The sequence below is a fragment of the Oryzias latipes genome, chromosome 1 (assembly GCF_053564925.1).
Source record: "Oryzias latipes strain Hd-rR chromosome 1, Olatipes_Hd-rR_3.1".
NCBI classification, from domain to species: Eukaryota; Metazoa; Chordata; class Actinopteri; order Beloniformes; family Adrianichthyidae; genus Oryzias; species Oryzias latipes.
The window spans coordinates 18,944,374-18,966,160 of NC_136237.1; the positions used below are offsets into that span (position 1 = coordinate 18,944,374).

The window sequence follows — 21,787 nt, forward strand, 5'->3', positions numbered from 1 at the left end:
TATAGCAAATGCATGCAGATCTCTTTTTTTAATTATCTAGATAAGGTTTTGTTATTTGATGAACGATGCCAAAATAAATAATTTTCTCTCAGAAAAAGCTCAAGTTTATAGGAATGTAAAAGTAAAACATTATTTAACAAAGCACTTCACAACAGCACAACTGGTTCAACAAAAGCTTATTTCGGAGAAGAGAGTCCTCACCAAAGCTCATCCGTATTGTATTTGTCTGCCACATAGTACAAAAGTTTGACATCAGGTTTATAAATCTCCAATCTGCCAGTCTCGTCATGCGGCAGCAAATGAGGATTTGTTTTTGCATCATTTTAACAAAAGTGTAAAAAAGTGGAACGTGACATTTTGTCAGCCAAACAAATATATTACAGGGGCATGATTGATGAGGTTCTGTTCTCCAAGGCAGAAAGATGCCTGCAAGGATTGTTTTAAATGGATTTTTTAAAAATAAAGGTCGGTTAATGGTTTCTTTGAGGTGTTTATTGGGAACCTACAGTAAAATAATTGCAGTGCATGTTTTTTTCAGATAAACCCAATTTAAAGTGGCTAGAGAGTTTCTATTACAATGGATTATATCGGAAACAACAAAAATGTTAGAATAGAAGTGACAAGAAGAAGTTGATACTAAGAAAATAAAATTGTAAACTGTTCATCTTTTGAAAACTTCAACAAGATTAAGTTGGATTACGCTTGGGTTAATTCGTGGGACTCTTTTTGCTACACTCCATTGTGTACTCCATTTTCATTATCCTTTTGACATAATTAGGCTTTTTCTTTGGAAGCAGTTTTGAATCCAAGCTTGGACCTTCTGCCCCTGAGTTGAAGTAAACCAGGAAATACCAAATCTTGCAATTCCTCAACAAAAAAAAAGAAATGAAAAAAGAAACATCACATGGTGCTTCCAAGAGGTAGCAATTTTCTAGTGAAATCCGTGTTTAAAAAATGTCCAACAAAACGTTATCCTTCCTAATTGTTCCTTTTAAGAATGGCATTGAGAAAGATTTAGTAACAACATGAGCATCCTAACGTGAGACTTGAGGCATTTTTGTTTCCATTCTCACCTCTACTGTTTCCTTAATCTGTTTCTAGTTTTAGCCTTAGTCACAACTGCCCCCTCAGGTAGATACAGGCTGTCTGCAGGTGAAAAAATGGGTAACCCGCAGGATAGGACAAGATTGTAAACAAAGAGCGAAAATGTTCATGCATGTCGTAGTGAACACTTATACAACACGTAAGGAAGGATAAGTAAGGGTGAAGCAGGTGAGACACAGGCACGTTGATCGATTGTACATTTTTTTAAATCCCCCCCAAACGCTGCGCACTTACCCATTATTTTAAGCCTGAGAGTCTTTTTCAAACTTTCCTAAAGCAAATCCTCCTTTTTTGTTGGAAGAGGAAAATGCGTTTCAAGTGCGTGGGGACATGCTGTATTCTTGGCGCATATTTTATTCGGAGGTTTTGCTGGAGTGCTGTCAGCTTTGTCGGTCCAAGGCTGGGCTGCTGTCCATTACATGCTTGTCTTTGTTGGTTGTAAGACCTTAATGCTTCACTTGTTTGAGCCAGGCCGGGCCAGTTTAGGATTGTACTCTGTCTTAAATGCTATTTAGCATTTGTCTGGGGAGTGCGGTTAATTCTACAGTAGACTTAAGCACTGGGACTAACCTCATGTTAAATACTAAAGTCGTTTTTGTTGGAATGATAGAAGCAAACGTCTGCCACGGTTCCATGTCGATCCTGGGAATGTAGGAGGCCTTCTGCTGGTTGGTGAATGTGCGCTGTGGGACCTGTCTCTGTGTTTTAATGCTGAATGGCTTTCAGTGGTTTAGGGACCGCCGCTCGGTGGCCATGAAGGGTCTGTCTTAACATTCTGTCAGGAGAATCTTTTATGGCGCTCCTCTGCTGAATACGTTAATTTTGTTGCCGCAGCTCTTGCCTTTCTGCGATGTGTAAAACATTTAGTTGAATACAATGTACAACTATAGTATGTTCATAAAATAGTTATTCATAGATTTTTCCCCCACAGCTTTCCCTGAATGTAACAAAATTACAGTATAGTAGTGCAAGTTCACCGGAATTTCATGGCGCGCCCCACAACACAACTGTTCCCCTGGAGTTAATGCTCCTTGTCAGCACAAACTGACAACTTACCCACCATGTGTATTTGGGAGTGGATTCTGAAGCTAATTCTGTGTTAGCGGAGGGATTTTGAGCTGTGTCTTGTTGGTTTTTGGGCTTGTGAAACGCCTGCAGAGCATTTCCAAAGAATTAGGCTACAGTACAGGGGGTGACTTGTTTACTAGCGCAACAGTTAAAATGAAGTTTAAATGTTTCATAGGCGTTTGTTTCATCCGCTCTCGCTTCATCTTCCTAACACAGGGGTCGGGAACCTTTTTGGCCAAGAGAGCCATAAATGCCACATATTTTGAAATGTAATTTCGAAAGAGCCATACAATAATGTAGTGTCCCTTGCCCACACTGAGGCACGGAGACTTAACCTCTTTTAAAGTTCTTTATTCTGATTACTGCAGACCGCAACAAACGCCGTTCAATTAATTCAGCAACTCCTGAATCTCTCCCGCCGACACGAGAGCGCTTCTCCCAACTTTATATTCCCCTGCTCCCGCTGCAGCCCTCCCATTTCCCTTATTCGGCCCATAGCTGAACCCCATTGGTCCAAACTACCTAACAACAGGCTGAGCGACAGAACTGAGGGCCAATCAGATCTCTGCTTGACGCGTTCAATGAACTCCAGAACTTTCAACGCGGCCCAACAGCCATCCAACTCAGTCCGCGACAATTTGTTTAAAACTAAATATACAAATGAATGTGTGCATTTGATTTAATTTCAACATTTTTAAAGTACAATAAGTCTGTGGATTCTTTTTAATAACATTGTTATTCTGTTGCTAATAAATGATGAGTATTTCTCATGGTAGTTTTGCTGATGGTCTAGTCTGGTTGATACGTGGTGAGTTTCTGCTTCATGCAGGCGTTGAGACTTTAAACGTGATCGTCTGTCTGAATGTTCTGTAGATGTGACAAAGACTGCTCACATGCAGACGGGGAGCCAAACACACTCACACGCTGCAGTGAGTGACGGGCAGCGGGTTTTACGTTTTTACAATCCCTGCGCGATTCACCTGCTGCCGGTCCCCATACCCCCCCCCACCCCCGCCCTCTGCTTTCTCCCTCACACATCCCGTCCCCGCTACTGCGTGCTCTTTCTCAGAGACGGGAGCGCGTAGTTTTAGGTACGTCAATTCACAGGTTTCCAGATGGTACAAACTCTGTGAAATAATAGATAATAGTAACTGATAGCGCTGGCGCAGATTTCTCTCTCTAAGCACCGCTACTACTGCGCGCCTCTGACATCGCATCGCGCCCGAGGACTGGTCTAATGAAAAAAAAAAAACTATAATTAAAGATTTGTCTGCGAGCCACATGTGACCATCAAAAGAGCCATATATGGCTCGCGAGCCATAGGTTCCCGACCCCTGTCCTAACACAATAACCTACAATCTTTAATTGGTTCTAATTGCTCTTTTAAGAGTCTACATTACAATTAGATTATGGAAATGAATTGTTCCCAGAACTGTTTTTTTTCCCTTATATCTGTGTTGTTAGATTATTTTTGTCTTCAACGCCATAAGGAAGGCTTCTTGTGCACAATTAGAATTGTTTTTTTGTATTAAATAACACGTATTTACATGCAGTGAGAACTCTATACATTGTTACCAGCAGCTGTAACTGGAGAAATGCAGAACCCAACAACATACCTGCTTTGAAAATATTTTAATTATTCATTGTCAATAAACAACTAATACAATTGCATTAGCCTGCCTTGGCTCTAAACTAGAAACACATCTATTAGCTCTGTTCAAACCCAGAAGAAATCATCTAAACCTTTAATCTTTCACACAGAAACATCCCTGGAGTATTAAATCTCAAATGTCACGTAAAATGAACTGACTTGTTCTGCATAGTTAATGAGGCAGCAATGACCTAGAGTTCAACCAGTTTTTTTATCTAATCCTAAGTGAGAACAGATTCAGAACATTACAAAATAATTTGTTTCTGTTTCATTTTAAGCTGCGTTTCTGTTGGCCGTTTTTTTAGCCAGCAGTCACATGACCAGCAACCCCCTACATGTGATCCAATATAATACATTCCTTTCTGAATTAGAAGTAACTTTTTTTAGGACTTTTTTTTTCATAATAATGTCAAATGGCATGCCAATATTTTTTCAACCTCTTCTCATTTTCTTTTTCCTATAAAGAACCCTGGAGCAGGTTCTTTGTGTCTTCTGACAGGAGTGTGTGTATTCTTTTAAATATCCGCAATACTTTTAAAGAAATTATTCCAAACGAACCCAGACATTAGCACAATTCAGCTACTATCTATCTGAACTTTCATTGCCTTTTTGAGATTGAAGCTGCCAGTGTTCCGTCCTGTTCTTGAGAAGTCGCTTTGGCTTCAGATGACCTGAATGTTTTTGCTTTCTTAAATTTCCTTTTTTTTTTAAACATATGAAGTAAACTCTTCGGTAAGCAATTCTGCCGTTTCTGTAAAGCTGATCTTTTTTGATTTGCTTGCTTTGTGCATCATTGTTCTACCATATTTCAATGTGCACAGAAATCTAAATTGCTGAGACAATATAATAAAAATGACTGAAGCAAAATAGAAGCACAAAACTGAAATCAAAATCTGGTGAATCAATGAACTGTAGTGACGTCTTCCTTTGTCAAATCTATGTAATAGGTGACGTGCTGTCTTCTGCTTGAAATTTCATTTACAAATTTTATCAAATAAAAAGTTTTTTTCAAACCCATGCATGCGTTAATTCACCCTTGTGAAAGTGCTTTTTTTAAAAGTTTAAATACATTAGTATTAAAGGTTTTTAAGGGTTTTAACAACTTATGTCTTTTGTATAAAAAACATGTTTTAGTATACATTCCCTTTGGGTTTTGTGTTGTGCCTGTCCCTCGAACAATAGTGCATTTTTGACAACAATAGTTTCAATATCTTCAACTCTCCAGACTGCCAGGGCTGTGTTTTAATCTTTTTGTGTGACTTAAGCATTTTTTTTTAAATGAGACGCTTCTTCTTTTTTTGCACCACTTGTGCTGTGGCTGCCCTTATCTGCATGTAACCCTGGAAGCATCACTTTGTTGACACAGAATTTGCCATGCTAGTTTGTTTGCACTTTTGTGCAAGCTTAAGTGGGATGGTACTTAGCAGCATCTGGGGGCCATACTTTGTCAGGCCAACTTAATGTAGCTGCTCCATCCTAACTGACCGACTGCATTAAAAATTAATATAGCACATTGCTGGCCTCATCATCATCATCATCATCATCATCATCCCCTTTACTCAGATGCATTTCTGATTATTCCGCGTGCGAGTTCCATCCTTTGTGTCGCCCTACAGTATGTCATTTACTGCTCTTACAGTCTTTCATTTATTGCTCCTTAGCAGTCAAGAGATCAGATGCCGCTTCGTTGGCCTCCACTGGTTGTAGCTTCTTCTGTTTTCGTGTGCTTCATGGTGACATACAGAAATGTGTCAGGCAACCCTCATCGGCTGAGGCTTCCGCCATACTTTCATATTTTCTTAATCTGATTTCTGTAAGGCAAAATGAAATTTGACATCAAATACGGTGTTTGAGAGATGGAGGTGGAATCATTGAGTTACTGTCTTGGTTTGGTTGATGTATTATTCACTGTTAGGCTGGCTCATAAGTAAAGCTACGTTTTTAGGGGCCTCTGCATTTGTGCACATGTACATTGTTCATGCACATGGATGGAGGTGAATCTGTACATAAAGTTCACTGGTTTTGTAAAACTGATGTACGCTGTCATTAGTAAACCTCTAGGTGTGTGGGTTATAATGTGGCAATGCATTTGCACGTGTGAGAGGTATTTGTCCTTCATCAAAGTCCTGCTCCAATCATATTTTAATATCTTTAAAAGCTTTTCTAGTTTTCTGTTAATTGTAATTATGGCATTTTTGGCCCAATACAAATAAATATGTCATTTTCTAGTTAGCCTCTCAGTCGTGGGCAAGACAGTGGCATGGAGCAACCCCGACCCCCTTTCCCCTCACTGTTGTTGGGGGCTTGGAGAAGGGAGCTTGTGGCCTACCCAACGTATTTTCTACATCACAATTAAGCTTTTTTCCCAATTGCTTTTTTATAGGCTCCTGATTCACAACAATTTGAATAAAGAAATACTCAGTAATGCCATTTTAAGCTGCATTTTGTCTTCATAAGTCCTCCATTGTCAGAAAAATACCACAAGAACATGTTAAAAACATAATTTTCATTGAAAAGATTTTTGAACCTATGTGATTTAAAGAGAGGACCCCGGACTATGTGAACCTCCCTTTTTTTTACCTTTATAACTCATCAACCAAACCACTAACTATCATCGTCTCCTTTTACCTCTCAGTCCTCTAAAAAGTAATTCACCTCATTCATTATAAACTCGTACATTAAAAAATCTTAAGTCCTATCCTCACCTTTCTGGATTGTGATGATGTTTTAGATAAAAAAACTGTGGGTTAGACCACTGTGACATCTATCAAATATTAAATTTATTAAAAACTTTTAAAAGACATGTATGAAATAAAGCACCACATCAGCACCCTCTGTCCTCTAGTCTTTAAGAGCCTCTCTGTATGTGTTGTAACTGTGATGTCATCACTTTAAGACAGGTTTCAGTTTCTGGTAGCTAAACTAAAAATAAGTAAACTAAAGTAGAGTAAAGTAACTATAAATATTAAAACACAGCTATCGTTGGTAAATGAGATCCCTAAAGACCCACTCTTATGTAAATCGTGTTTTTAACACGTTCCTGTGCCATTTTTCTGATGATGGAGGACATACGTATAAGAAAACTTGGCTTAAAATTGCATTAATGCTTTTATACATATTGTTGTGAATCAAGAGCAGACGAAAAAATGCAGTTTGAAAAGTAGCAGTGATGAAGCAAATATGCTTGAGCTTCCTGCTCTGCTCTATTTGGATGACACATGTAGACGAATAGATCCATGTTACTTCTTTGTTTTCCTCTTCTGAGCTTGTATCTGGCTCAAAACTGTACGTCTGCATGGTTCCAATATTGCTTGTCATTTTTGTTGCACCAGTAATGTTTGGTTGGGTTTGTGAGGGGCAATAAGCTAGCTGAAGAGCACATAAATAGATGGGTAACGGGGAGTGGGGGCGGGTTTACTCTACACAAACAGTCCCGTCCACAAGATGGACTATGTCCGCTCTGCAAAAACTAAGTCCTAGAAAACGACACAAGATCTTTTGTTTTGGCCAAAAAAAAAAGGCATAATCATAAATAAAAGACCACTAGGAACGCTTTTAAAAAGATCAAAAGATGATTGGAGTGGGACTTTAAGCTAAAAACAAAAAAGCAAGATCAAAGGCGTTTAAAACAAAAAACAACTGGAGCCAGGTCAGTTCACCAAGTAACCACCAGGAGGCTTTCTGCACAAGCAAGTGCTACCCATGAACCCTTTAACTAGAGCTGGGTATCAAGAAATGATTTCAGTTCACCAGAGTTCATCGATCCACTCGATTTGATTCGATTCAATTTCGAATTTACACAGTTTACAAATTTAGACATTTGTATCGAAAAACAATAATTATCTTTTTATGTTGTGGCGATATTTATATTAATCTAATATAGCTCCCATACTTTAAAATGTACAAGTGAAATAATAAACCAATGAGATTGTTATAACACCATGATGATGATTTCATTCTCAAAAGGATGTCATGGTTTGTACTTCTTTGTATTGGTTTTTGCTTTCCGTTTTGTTTCTGTCATATTTGTTTGTATTTAAGTCATGTCTCTGCTTTCCTCTTGTGCTGGTCCATTACTGTGTGTTCCCTGTCTGTCTTCTGTCTAACCCTAAGCCCACAGTTAGTTTTTGTTTTGTTACCCTGTTCTGCAGCGCCTTTGGTTAAGAATAAACTCCTTGTTCTGGAACCTTGTGCCTCCCGTCTCTGCATTTTGGGTATTTCATGCTCACCAGCCCTCCCAACCTGACAGAATGGACCAGCCATATTTCTTTCTGGACCCAACAGAGTGGGACATGCAGCTTCTGGAGACCTAAAGCTTAGAAGCAGAGAGGACCAGGTGGTATTGTCCTTTTGAGCTACTCCAGTTCTCCGCTCCTGCCATGGAGGAAAGTCATCGCTCGAAAACTGGCCCGACCCGCCGGAGCTCGACGACTCCATGCCTGACCCTTCAGTCGACTCCAGGCCTGACTCGTCAGCTGACTCCAGGCCTGACCCGCCAGCTGACTCCAGGCCTGACCCGCCAGCTGACTCCAGGCCTGACCCGCCAGCTGACTCCAGGCCTGACCCGCCAGCTGACTCCAGGCCTGACCCGCCAGCTGACTCCAGGCCTGACCCGCCAGCTGACTCCAGGCCTGACCCGCCAGCTGACTCCAGGCCTGACCCACCTGCCCTCTTGGCGGACAACTTGACCAACCCCGACTACTGGTCCGACCCGCCGGCGCACACTGACTCTGCCACGCCGGCCCTGAACTCTATGCCTGACCCAACACTGGCTTTGGACTCCCCGCCGGCACCTGAACCACCAACGCACTCTGACTTAGCCCCGCTAGCCCCAGACTTTATGCCCTTACCCACCAGTTCCATGTTTGCCTGGTCCCCTTGACCTGCCTCATCTGCCTCTCCGGACGGCGCGGCCTCCCGGCCGTCCTCCGGACCCACCTCGCCGGATTGCACGGCCTCCCGGCCGTCCTCCGGACTCACCGTCTTGGCCTCACTGGTGTGCTCAGCCTGGCCTCCTAGGACTCTGTTGCCCGTCAAAGTTCGTCCTCCGGGCCCCCTCCTCCTTGGTTGACTTTTGGAACCTCGGTGCGGTTCCTTGAGGGGGGAAAGTATCATATTGGTGCACAGCGGAAATGAAGATCCAGTTTTCTCCGCGTCAGAATCAGCTGATTCACCTTGATCGTGTAACGGTCAGAGTTATGGGGTGTCAATGCGCGTATTATTTAGGTGTTGGTGGCAACATAAGTGTTAAAAGATTAATGGGTCCAATTTTCTGTAATAATATACTTGCATTTGTGAATCCCACATTTCTTTTCTTTCTCTGTGGTGAGATTTAATATCCACAAGAACCTTTTGGGGATAATTTTATATGGACCTCATCCTTTTACTTAAAATGTTTAATCAAATTATGCTAAAAGAGGCAGGCTCTTATGATTGACTGGGGGCTATTGTTTATTGTTTATGGACCTTTTTCAAGAAACTGTCAGGCCTGTTTTTCTTACGTGTTGATCCATGATAGGAAAGTTAGAGGTTTCTACCAGCGGAGACGGTTTTCTTACAATGTTTAACTGAAATTGTTTTGACTCTGCTTCATTTCCTGCTTGTTATAAACCTGATTTGTCAATGCTTTGCATAAAAGTGTCTGACAAATGAGGGAATGTTACAGCCAATCAGGATAACAACAACTACAAAGCTTACAAACTGTCTTCTAATAAAAGGTCTAATGCAAATTGCCATGGCAGGCGGCCATACATTACATCCATCCTTTTCTTGAACAATGGTAATTGCAGCATCTTTGCTCTGCTAAAATTGTAGTTGAAATGTATACATTTGTTGTTTTCTTATTCAGATTGTTTTTATTTTTCACTTCAATAAGTTAAAAAAACTAATATCTTGGCTTTTGTGGTCCAATGGAAAGACTTCACTGACATCTTTGTGCACACTTTTCAGAGAAAAGTCACAAACACAAACAGCTCATCAGATAGCTCAGAACCCAATTTATCCTGATCTTCACAGTTTCAGGAGACTACGACAGTGATGACCTACATGTGAACACATCAAACTTCTTTCCACACGTCTCTTTTCAAGGAGTCAAATCAATAAAGATGCACTAAAACGTGCGGATCTGCTCTTATTCTTTAGCCCCTTTAAAGTGATTTATTTTGTCACCTCGGCACAGCATTGCAGTTCTTCCTTTTTATTTGACAACCAGAGTCCTGAAGGGCCACTTTTGGTCTCATCTCTTCATTTGTTTTTTTTCTTCAGATGACTGATTTGTCCAGGTGCACTTTTCCAAACAGGACTGATTGCATGTTGTTTTAGGGGTTGAGGAGCAGCACCAGTTCCAGACAAACCAAGCAATTTTCTGACCGTGCTGTCATGAGCTTTAATGTTTGACATGCTCAGTAAGGCCTGCAGGCTCCAAGACGTTACTGAACATTTTCAGTGCCTATAATCTTTCTCATTGTAGATCAATGAAGTCCCGAGTGTTTGAAGACAGTTTTACATCTGTTTTATTGCAGATTTATTTATTTTAAGAAAATGCTGTAATACTATCATAACATTACAGCTGATAAATGGACCAGGCTAGCAACAGAAATTGTGCCTGGCTTTTTTAGTGATAGGCACACCTGGTGGTGATCACTTCATCAAAAACTGATGACTAGCAGCGCCAGCTTGCAAATTACCCTCTTTAGCTATTTAGCTGGAGTAACAGAGTACTCAGCATTACCCACATTTTTGATTAACTTCTTATTGTCAAATAGTTGGTGGTTGTATGTTGTGAAAATGAAGCCCTTATGATTAGGTGACTTTTCTAAAACTATGTCTCAAGGGCACTTTATTTGGACACAACTGTGATTGGAGAAAAAAAAAACAATATACATATTTTTTTATCTTCTAAATACTATAAATCACTCAAACTCCCGAACCTTCAAGGCATTTGCATTAGCTACCACTCATAGTTTGTCGTTCTTTCCCCCATTGCAGGTCTGTCAAGTGTCGTTGATGATCAATCTGACTGCTGGGGAACAGTTGACCTCTGCATGTTTAAAACCCCAGGGTTACGTCTCCCTGTTTGTTTGTGTTATTATCTGTGTGCACCTCGAAGATGCCGTCAGTCAGCTTTTGTCTGAATCTCAGCTGACAGTGGATCATTTTAAATTTCCAAAGCTGCTACTTTTTTATGTTTTATGTGTTTTCATAAAACATTTTCCTTTGCAATTTTGTTTACTATTTTGGGTAATTTAGATTTTCTGTACCAGAGGGGATCATCCTTTATGTGTACATGTTGGCATTTATTTGATAAAGAGCTCACCAATGTGTTCTGTTATTTTGTTAAATACAATAACTGGTAATTCTCTCCCACTATAGCTTTCTGGGGGATTTGCTTTGTTTTTTTCTAGTCTTTGTATGATGTCTTGCAATTAGAGCTCCTTGGCTGCATGTTTTTAGGTTCACATTAAACTGCTTCCAAATGTAAATGCCATATTTGGAATCAGCTGCAACCTTTTCCTTACTTGATTGGTAAAAATAGCAGGAATAAGCCATGCGGGTCCACAAAATTGTTACATGTTTGATTGCGGCTAAAAGTATTAAAAAAGAGAAAATTGTGATTTCTAATCCTTTCTTAAATTTATTATTTTACCTCAGATGAACAGACTGTTCTTTATTCAGCCTGAATGCCTTATCTATGTTTAATTTCAGTCTTTTCTAAAGCTGCAATAATTATAAAAAATGACATGTTTAACTCTAAGCAAAAACATCTCATTTTTAATTTAAAAAGATGTGAGAATTATTTGTCATCTCTTAAAGACCCACTCCGATGAAAATCATGTTTTCGGTGGTTTAAAAAAATGTTTGTATGGCATTTTTTAATGATGGAGGACATATATAATGAAAATTAAGATTCAAATTGCATTTCCAAGTATTCTTTTATTCAAAACGTTTCTAATCAGGAGCAGACGAACAAATGCTGTTTGAAAAGGCTTGTAGCTGTGTTGTAAGGAACATGCTGGGTAGGCCACAAGCTCCCTGCTCTGCTCCATTCTGATCCATCCACTTGTAGACAAATATATCCATGCACGTCTTTGTTTTCCTTGTCTGAGCTGGAATCTTGATCTAAACTATACAGCTGAACTGCTCTAATATTGTTTGACATTGTTGTCGCTCCGGTTAGGTTGGGGTTGTGAGGGGCTGTTAGCTAGCGGGAGAGTGTGTAAACAGATGATTGGATAGGGGTGGGCTTACTCCTCGCCAACAATCCTGCCCACAACTTGGGGGTAGTTTTTTTTTTTTTATTAAACTCCTGCCACCCTGTAGAAAAGAAAAAAAAAAGGTTTTTGATTTTGGCTTAAAATGTCTATGAAGACTCTCATTCATCCAGGTTGGTTCTATTGTAGCAGGTTTAGGGGTTGTCATCTGGACTTGGATTTTAAGTTAGAAGACGTTTCACATCTTATCCAAGAGGCTTTTTCAATTCTGAATTGGCTGGTCGAAGAGCTTGTATATATGCGCTCATGGGGGAGGAGTCAGACCTGAAACTGGATGGTATTGTCCAACTTAGCCTCCATGGTTTCTGGTCATTTAGAGTCCTTTGTCCTCTGCTGGGGGTTGGGGAGCCAGTGACTCCCTCCCCAACTGGTCATCTCTTTCAGCTGTTAACGACCCAGGTGGAACTGGTTTGGTTTGTTTAGGTTTCAAAACATCTCCGTAGATGGATGGAAGAATAAACCTGAGACCACCATTCTTATTAAGAGAAGGTGTATCCTTCTTGACAAAGATGGCTTCTTTCACTCCTCGCTCGAACCATCCTTTCTCTCTGGCTAGAATTCGGACTTCACTGTCCTCGAACGAGTGGTTTGTGGTGTTCAGGTGGAGATGCACTGCAGACTCAGGTCCACTTGGGTTGGCTCTGCGATGTTGGTAAAGCCGCTTGTGTAGAGGTTGTTTGGTTTCTCCCATATACTGTTTATTGCAGTTCTCTTTGCAGTGGATAGAGTACACAACATTACTCTGTAATGCTGTTTGAAAATCCTCTTTAGTTTTTCAGACAGGCCTGAGATATAGGGAATTGAAATACTGTTCCATTTCGGCTCTTGTTCCTTCTTGTTTTGTTTTCCTGTATGTTGGGATCTGGTGAATGCCCACTTGGGATATCCACAGGTTCGGAGAGCTTGGCGGATATGTTGCCCTTCTTTCTTCTTTACGTCAGAGCTTGTGGGCACCTCCTGGGCTCTGTGTTGTAATGTCCTGATAACGCCTAGTTTGTGCTGTAAAGGGTGGTTTGAATCAAATAACAGGTACTGATCTGTGTGAGTAGGCTTCCTGTACACTTCAACCTGGAGCTGTCTGTCCTCTCCAATGATCACAGCACAGTCTAGAAAGGCTAGGGTGTGTCCTTTGTGTCTTTCCGAAACGGAACAGTATTTCAATTCCAAGTGGACCTGAGTCTGCAGTGCATCTCCACCTGAACGCCACAAACCACTCGTTCGAGGACAGTGAAGTCCGAATTCTAGCCAGAGAGAAAGGATGGTTTGAGTGAGGAGTGAAAGAAGCCATCTTTGTCAAGAAAGATAAACCTTCTCTTAATAAGAACGGTGGTCTCAGGTTTATTCTTCCATCCATCTATGGAGGTGTTTTGAAACCTAAACAAACCAATCCAGTTCCACCTGGGTCGTTAACAGCTGAAAGAGATGACCAGTTGGGGAGGGAGTCACTGGCTCCCCAACCCCAAGCAGAGGACAAAGGACTCTAAATGACCCGAAACCGTGGAGGCTAAGTTGGGCAATTCCATCCAGTTTCAGGTCTGACTCCTCCCGCATGAGCGCATATATACAAGCTCTTCGACCAGCCAATTCAGAATTGAAAAAGCCTCTTGGATAAGATGTGAAATGTCTTCTAACTTTAAATCCAAGTCCAGATAACAACCCCTAAACCTACTACAATTTGGCTTAAAATGGAATTAACAAAAATAAAAGACCACTGAAAAGGAAAAAAAACTTCAAAAGATGATCAGACAGGACTTTATCAGACACCTTAGAGATAGTTTTGTTTACTGTTTGTTGAATCAGATCTGGTCTGATTTATACGATTTTCTTCTTTCAACTTTGTGTTTTTTTGTGTGGTTTAACTGGTCAGAACTGAGCTGAGTGAAATATAAAGCCACACAAGCTCCTACAGTCACAGACGCGCAGATGAATACAGGAAGATAGATCTTTTTGAAGTGAAATTTTATCCTCCCTCTTTCCATTTTTCTCCTTACTTTATGGCAGTGAAGGGATGGGAGTTTAATCTCTGAGGGGCCTCTTTTAAGTGTGTGATAGCCAGAGCTCTGGGATTTTTTTTTTTTTATTTGAGCAAAGGCACACAGCTAGAAGGCTAATAATATTTTACACACATGTCCATCACATGTTTACTAAGCATACACGTGTACATAAGTGAAGACAGAAACTGGCAGCTCATTCGTCATGTAATTTCTTAACAGCTTTGATGTTCACCGTGGATTAAAGGATTTTACCTCACGGGGTTGCAGATAGCACACATGCATGTATCTTTTACTACTTATTACCCTCTTATTTTAGGTGTCTCAATCCCTGGTCCAAGGGGGGTGGGGGTGGTTCTTCCCCATCCTTTCCTCAGCCATTTTTCTTCCCCTCCTCCGTCTCCTCACCTTACCTTGCCCACGACTTCTGTCCGGTGACTTTGATGGTTTTTGTTGTGCCCCAAGTGGAAGGCTTGGATGGCAATTCTTGCAAATATACATTTCTGCAAACATTAGCAACAAGTTTCACACTGGCTGTGGATTTCATTCATTTCAATAGCAGCTTCGGTCTTGGTGCTGCCGCTTCTTCATCAGTCACACTTGCTTTCCATTGCTTAAACTAAATGATTTAGCCGAGCACTTTTTTGTGTATTTATGCTTTAAAATTATGAACATTTGGACTCACATTTTACAGAGGAAGTCTTCAGATTTAAAATGAGGCAGCTGTATGTTGAACATTTGTTTGCCTGTTTTAGATGCGAGGCTATGTGGTGTCACACATCAAGAATTCCAGCAGGAATACAAAAAACTGATTTTGACTTTATTGTCTTTAAAAACAAGCCTCTCGTGTTTGTCATTGAGTGAATTGAGGCTGTGAGTTATGAAGCAGTTATTCCCACCATTAAGACACCCCATCACTTACTCAACTTCTCTGCCAGCACTCTTGCAATGTAGACCAAATCGTTTTTTCACTATCTCTTTCTGTCTTTCACATTTTTCTTCTTGAAGTTTCTCCAACATTTGCACTTTCTCTTATCTTCCTTTTTCTCATGGTCTGCCTGATTGCTAAAGTTCTTTTTTTATTTCAATCTTTGTGCCTTTACAGGATGAGAAGTCCACTTTCTTCCAGTTCGGTGCGGCCCTGCAGCAGGAGGCTCTGCTCATGCTCGCAATCATGGAGGAGTATGATTGGCATGTTTTTTCCATCGTCACTTCAAAGTTCCCGGGGTATCAGGAGTTCATCAGCACGCTGAAGATAACTGTGGATCACAGGTAATGAAGAAGCTCTCTGTCTCTCACAAACACACACACACACAGTTGTTCTGTTTTCATCCTTAACCTTTATTTATAGGTGCTGACAAGATTAAGTGCCTTGTGTGATTTGTGTTATTTACTGGTGTATTGTTATAGCTTTGTGCGCTGGGACCTACAAAGCGTAGTGACACTCGATGCTGTGGATGGTGACCCAAACTCAAAATCACACATTGCCCTCAAGAGGATCCAGAGCCCAGTTATTCTGTTGTACTGCTCCAAGGATGAAGCCATGTGAGTGTGTATTTCATTTGCCCATCTTGTTTATGTCCCTCTTTCACACTCTGATAGATCTGAGCTGAGAACCTGTCTCATCTCTTTGACAGGTACATACTGGAAGAGGCGCGATCCTTGGGTCTGATAGGAGCAGGTTATATCTGGATTGTGTCCAGCCTCACCACTGGGAACCCAGACTTCACCCCTGAGGTAGCAACACCTTTTTGTCGGTTTCACTATTTGTTTTTGTTTGTATTTGCATTATTGTAAGGTCAAAGAGGAAAAGCATATCTTGTGCTGATATACAGTCAAGTCTGAAATGATTTATACCTCTGACAAATTTTGAATTTTTTAATCAGCATCTCCCAGACGATAAAATATGTACAGTTGGCATCATTGTGGAAAAACTAAATCTGCTTTCTTTACATTTGAACAATAGGTGCCATATCCCAAATTTGACCAAAAAAAAAGTCTGATTCACAAACCAGAAAAGAAAGGATGTATTTATAAAAAAATCTCCAAAGGTGGAGCTGGTGGAGTAATCAGAATCCAGTGTCACTAATCAGACCCTCAGTAACACCTCACAGATGTGCTGGCAGATGCGTCAGACACACACATGAGTTAGCATGAGAAATTTGTGAGACTGTTGGAGGCTTATTCAATATAAGAAAGATTTACATGCAAAAAAAAAGAGAATTATTTGCTGCTTGAAATCTTCAATGTGGAGCTATGAAAAAAGGTATATATGATTAAATTGTTGGCTGAAAATTTCACTGTTTTTTTTTAATCAGCTCAAAATAGGTAAAACAGGGAGGCAGGAGTGTGATGACTGCATGAGTTCAGATATTGTTTATTGTGGGTGTCTATATTTGTATCTTTTCCTCCTGATTACTAGAAAAATTATGTCTATCAGAGCAGTTTTTAATCCACCAAAAACTATAATTCCTAGAGCCCCACCTTTTCACAACATGACATTGAAAAGCCCCAAACATCCCTCTGATATACCCAAAAGGAAATAAAACAGTGATTGAGAGATATTCAGGTTTAGAAATGTCCTCTATGGTTAATGTGCATCGCTTGAAGCATTGGGTCTGTAGAAATACACAAAAATCCTCACCAATTTGAAGAAGCAGAGAAACTGAATACGATTTACACTTGAGAGGGTCAAGATCTCTAATCATATCAAACTCCCACTATATAGGGTTACTTTTATTTCCTTCTTTAAATGGACAACTGATCAACTGGAGTTCATCCTTCACCTCACTTCAGTTCCCTGAAATACTAAATCCTGTCATAACAAGACCTGAATCACTTCATAGACATTTAATTAAAATGTAAGAATAACACATTTGGCAAAAATTGGCAGACTCTGAACAGGGTTCATACACTTTTGCAATGGTTTCCCATAACTTTTCCATAATCTTTCACAGAATTTTAAAATACCAAAAAAGCAAACATTACAGTCAGACCATTGTAGTTAGTGCCGCTAAATTTAGCGGACACATATTCATACATCCAAGTTTGTATGCCTGTCGTTTTTGTTGGTATGGAGAAAACTGCAGATATGTAGTAGATATGGAAGCGTACTACATTCATTCATACATCTTCTTTTAATTTGTCCCTTTCGGGGTCACGGGGACACACTACATTCAATAAAAAAAACACATGGGGGATCTTTATTGTAATTCTAATTTTGTAATTTTTGTTCTAATATTTTTAAGAACTCACTGACTCTTGAGAGTTGGGACAAAAGACCTCCAGAAAAACCTAATCTATTCTATTTACTGTTCAACATTTTTTTATTTTTTTTATATGGATTGTTTTGTACAGTTTTAACCCTCATCTTTAATTTGATATAAATGTTTTCGCATTTATATCAAATCAAACTGCTTTACAGCAATGTAAACTCTCATCATCGGTTGCTTGAGTCTGAACTTCTGCAACAATTTCAATTTGAATCTCAAGTTAAACAAATTATTTTTTTTATGTTTTTTGCATTCAAATTATTACAATTTCATGACTTCTCCAAAATTTTACAGAAGATTTAATTTTTCACAGACTTTTCAAGGACCTAGAAATTGCATTTCCAATTTCCAAAACGTTTTCAGGCTTTCATGACCATACGTACCTTGTCTCAGCTAAAGAGATTTGTGTTTTTTTTTTTTATTATTGTCAGTTAACAAAAAAAATAAAATAAGTATGAACTGTAAGAAAAGTGTAAAATTGTATTCATGTACAACGCAACATGAAAACAAGATATGTCTGATTTATTCAGAAATACTCTTTCACCAACAAATAAAGGTGAGTGTTTAAATTTAGGGGTAAGTGAGAATAAATTCAATCCAGTTCTTGCTCCTCTATTTTCCTCTCAGGTGTATCCTCTGGGGATGATTTCGGTGTCTTATGACGACTGGGAGTACCCGCTGGAGAAGCGGGTGCGGGATGGAGTGGTTATAATTTCCTCTGCAGCCACCTCCATGCTGCGGGAAAAGGGAGAGCTGCCAGAGGCCCAGAGCAGCTGCTACAGCACAGCATCCGACAGGAGCCCGGGGAAGCTCCCACCCAGTGCCCTGCGCAGGTCTGTGTGTGTGCTGGTGATGAGCATACAGTCATTAAAATCTAGGGACTTGCATAACCCAGCTTGTTTTTGCAGCTGGGTGTTCAGCAGTCTTATGTAACTCTTTTCAATGTTGTAAAAAGAAGCATGTTTTGGAGAAAATAGGCACATTTTTGTAAATATTCTACTGTCAGCTCACTTTATGCTGTCCTACATGAAAGCCCGAAAACTCAACACCAGGTAGAATAATATATGTTCAAAGGAGGGATAGCAGGTATAAAGTCATGAGACGGAATAGAATAGAGCTAAACTGAGGTCAGTTATTTTACTGTTGTTGACCTTAACAAACATGTTACCAAAACTTTTTAAAGACCCACTCTGAAAAATGGGAAAAATGTGTTTTAAGGGGTTTTTAACATGTTCTTCTGGCATTTTTCTGATCATGGAGGACATATTTTAAGAAAATCAAGCTTAAAATTGCATATATGACTAATTCTTTATTCAAGTAGTTGTGAATCAAGACTGGAAGAAAAAATGCCGTTGAAAAAACCTTGTAGTTGTGAAGTAAAAGCTACAAGCAGGGGGCCACAAGCTCCCTCCATTTGGATTCATCTACTTAGACATATAGATCTTCAAAACTTGTAAAGTTGGACCAATTTCGATAAAGTACATAAAGACCCGCTATCCTTTGCCACAAGCCCCTTCTGTAAATGTACCTGCTTCTCATAATGAGTTTAGTTTACTGTTACTGGACATATGCATGTATGGGTTTACAATTTGCTTTTTCAAATGTTTACTAAAGACCTCTATCTGTAGCCAATATAAAACCCAATCACTTTCTGCCAGGTCTTTTCTTTTGCCTAGATACAGTGTCCGCATCTCAAATACAAAACACGTGGATGCTAAAATTGTGATTATAAATTCAGGAGCTTATATTAAACCAAAACATAAAGGTCATCCTGGTACACTCTGGACATCTATGATGACTTATGAGCTACCTCATTAGAATGAGAGCCACATTGTGATTTTCGCCATTATTGCTTTATTATTTTCTTTTTCCTCCCTTATTAGCCCATTACAATAACTAACCAATGCATACACATCCCCATTGCTCTTGACAGCTTCATACAATATTGCAACTCTCAGTAAAGACGCACATTTTTTTCCCCTCAAAGTACTTCATTCAACTCACATTACTGTTAGATGTCATTTGCATTTTGTCAAATACATTTTTCTAATAATGAACTAACAGGTTGGTTCACCTTGATAAGATTTAACTGTGGAGTCTATGCTCAGATCAGAGTCAGGCATATTGTTGAGATACGATAAACCTTCTGGATTTATAAACCTTGCATGACAGGAATTTTCTTTCCTAAACTCCAGTTTTCACATCAGGACAGGTTTATTGTTAGGAGATTTTCTCTGTAAAAATATTTATTTTTATATGCTGTAATTGTACCATAAAATTCCAAAACTCTCTGGAGAAAAGAGTTTATGAAGAGCCACTCTTGCCTCTTTTTTTCTTTTTTTATTCCCGCTGTCAGAAAAGTGTTCACACCACAGCTACTCAAAGCGTTTCAGCTTATTGCTAATGAAATACAGTTCCCTACAGGGCAGTACAAGCCGTTTTACATTCACATTTTTCCAGTGATATAGCTTATTTGGCCAATTAAACTGCCACTGAATTTATTCCTTTTTTATAACAAAAATCCTTCAACCCGTTTCTAATGTGGCTACCATTTCTTTTTAGTGGAAATGCTACTTTGGATTACATCTTTGTACGAGCTTACATAAACACCAGAATGTGTAACATTGAATTTATCTTATTATGCTGCATCTCTTCAGACCAGCTTTTTTTTTTGGTTCTTATTTGTTTTGTTTTTTTCCAAAACTGTAACAAAGCTGAAATAGGGGGAGACAGCAAGTTTCCCAGAATAGACTGCAACAGTTTCCTCTGTACGTATTCAGCCGTGGTGCCTCGCTGTGACAAGGGCATCACCTGCTGCACCACAAAGACTTTTCAAACACACAATTATGTGTATTTGACTGAAAAGGTGGCTAACACATGGAACTCTTCTAATCTATAATAAAGGCAGCTTCAATTACAGTGCCCAGAAGTGTCTCTTATGTGTAACTGTTAAGGTTTGTGTTTGATTATATGTGTTTGCCTGGAGAGGGTGGACCCACAGCAAAGCTGTTTGGTGTTTTTGCAGTGCCTACATCCAAGGGAGACAGGGACCTTTTATTTGCTCGGAGCGAACACAGGCTGTTTTGAAAAAGCATAGAGAATGGGCCCGCTTCCAAGTCTTTGTAAAAACAGACAAACACCGCTCCTCTAATCCACTGTCCGGCGACACTGTTTATGCGCGTCTACTTTCATATTTCCCTCATGGAATCCCACCTGCTTGAATGGAGTCCAATTAGCCTAGGTTTTACCTGCAGGGTACAGCACTCCTCCATGGTTTCCCTTCATACATTTTGACTTCCTGTCACTAAATGTAATACCTCCTTCACACCATCTTGCCTTAGTGATTTCAAATACTGTTGGGCATTGTAATGAAAGCAAACATTTTTAGCCTACTTTTCAAATTATATGATAATATTAACTTAAAGTTTTATCATTTATGTTTTTTTTTTTCTTAAGAAAAATCAGACAGACCTTCTGTTCCCCTGTGGGATTTCCCACTGTTATCTCACTGTCAGCTCTCTTCCTGCAAAAACAGTGGCACTGGAGTGAGCGTGTTCCTAATCCCATATCACAATGTGCAAAACTGCCTCATTTGTTCCTTGGCTGTGGCGAATGTGTGAATGTTTCAGCGAAGGATCCGATTGGGTATGCAGGTTGACTGCAGTGAGCAAAAGAGTGAGGGCAGCCCTGTTGCACCAGTGACTTGTCTTTCAGGCATATATCTGTGGAGAAATCAATGCAGAATGCTGATAGGAGAGATGTGCGGCCCATGACTTTGAACCCTCCTACTCACTAACACACAAATCCAGCTCACAGTCAGGCGTGCATGCTTACTGCACTTGGTGAAGGCAGCATTTGTTTAAAGAGTATTCTCTTGCAGTGATCACTGAGTCTTTAATGTGTTATTTCAAATGGATGTATGTGCAGACACTGTGACAGATGCATAACAACTGCTTCCTACTTTCTGTTTTCCTTTTCTGTTTCAGACACATGATGCATGTGTGGAATGAGGGCCGAGACCTATCTTTTACCCCGGATGGTTACCAGGCAAACCCCAAATTGGTTGTCATCGTTCTGAACAATGAAAGAAAATGGGAGAAGGTGTCCAGAAAACATGAATTCTTAAAAAAATAAAATAAAATTTAGAAATGAGAACAGTAGATTAATCGTTTCTAATTATTTTGTGTATGAGCGCAGATGGGCCGCTGGGAGAACGGGACTTTATCGTTGATGTTCCCAGTGTGGCCCAGGTACAACGCCTACGGGGATGAGGATGCAGATGAAAACCACCTTTCTATTGTCACTCTGGAGGAGAAGCCTTTTGTCATCGTGGACAATGTGGACATCTTGACGGGCACCTGCATGAGGAACTCTGTGCCCTGCCGGAAACACGTCAAACTGTAAGTACCCACAGAACTACTGTCAGTGAGC

The 21,787-nt window shown here is 39.9% G+C and overlaps 1 protein-coding gene across 2 annotated transcripts in view; it reads left to right on the forward strand.

Moving 5' to 3' along the window:
• The window catches only part of grin2ab (glutamate receptor, ionotropic, N-methyl D-aspartate 2A, b), a 134,967-nt gene that overhangs the window by 80,299 nt on the left and 32,881 nt on the right, over window positions 1-21,787 (forward strand). For both annotated transcript variants that reach the window (XM_011477376.4, XM_078944267.1), the window contains 6 exons: window positions 15,190-15,356; window positions 15,495-15,629; window positions 15,722-15,821; window positions 17,984-18,189; window positions 21,343-21,457; window positions 21,554-21,756. In XM_011477376.4, the coding sequence (XP_011475678.2) occupies window positions 15,190-15,356; window positions 15,495-15,629; window positions 15,722-15,821; window positions 17,984-18,189; window positions 21,343-21,457; window positions 21,554-21,756 (926 nt within the window). The remainder of the gene's footprint in view (window positions 1-15,189; window positions 15,357-15,494; window positions 15,630-15,721; window positions 15,822-17,983; window positions 18,190-21,342; window positions 21,458-21,553; window positions 21,757-21,787) is intronic.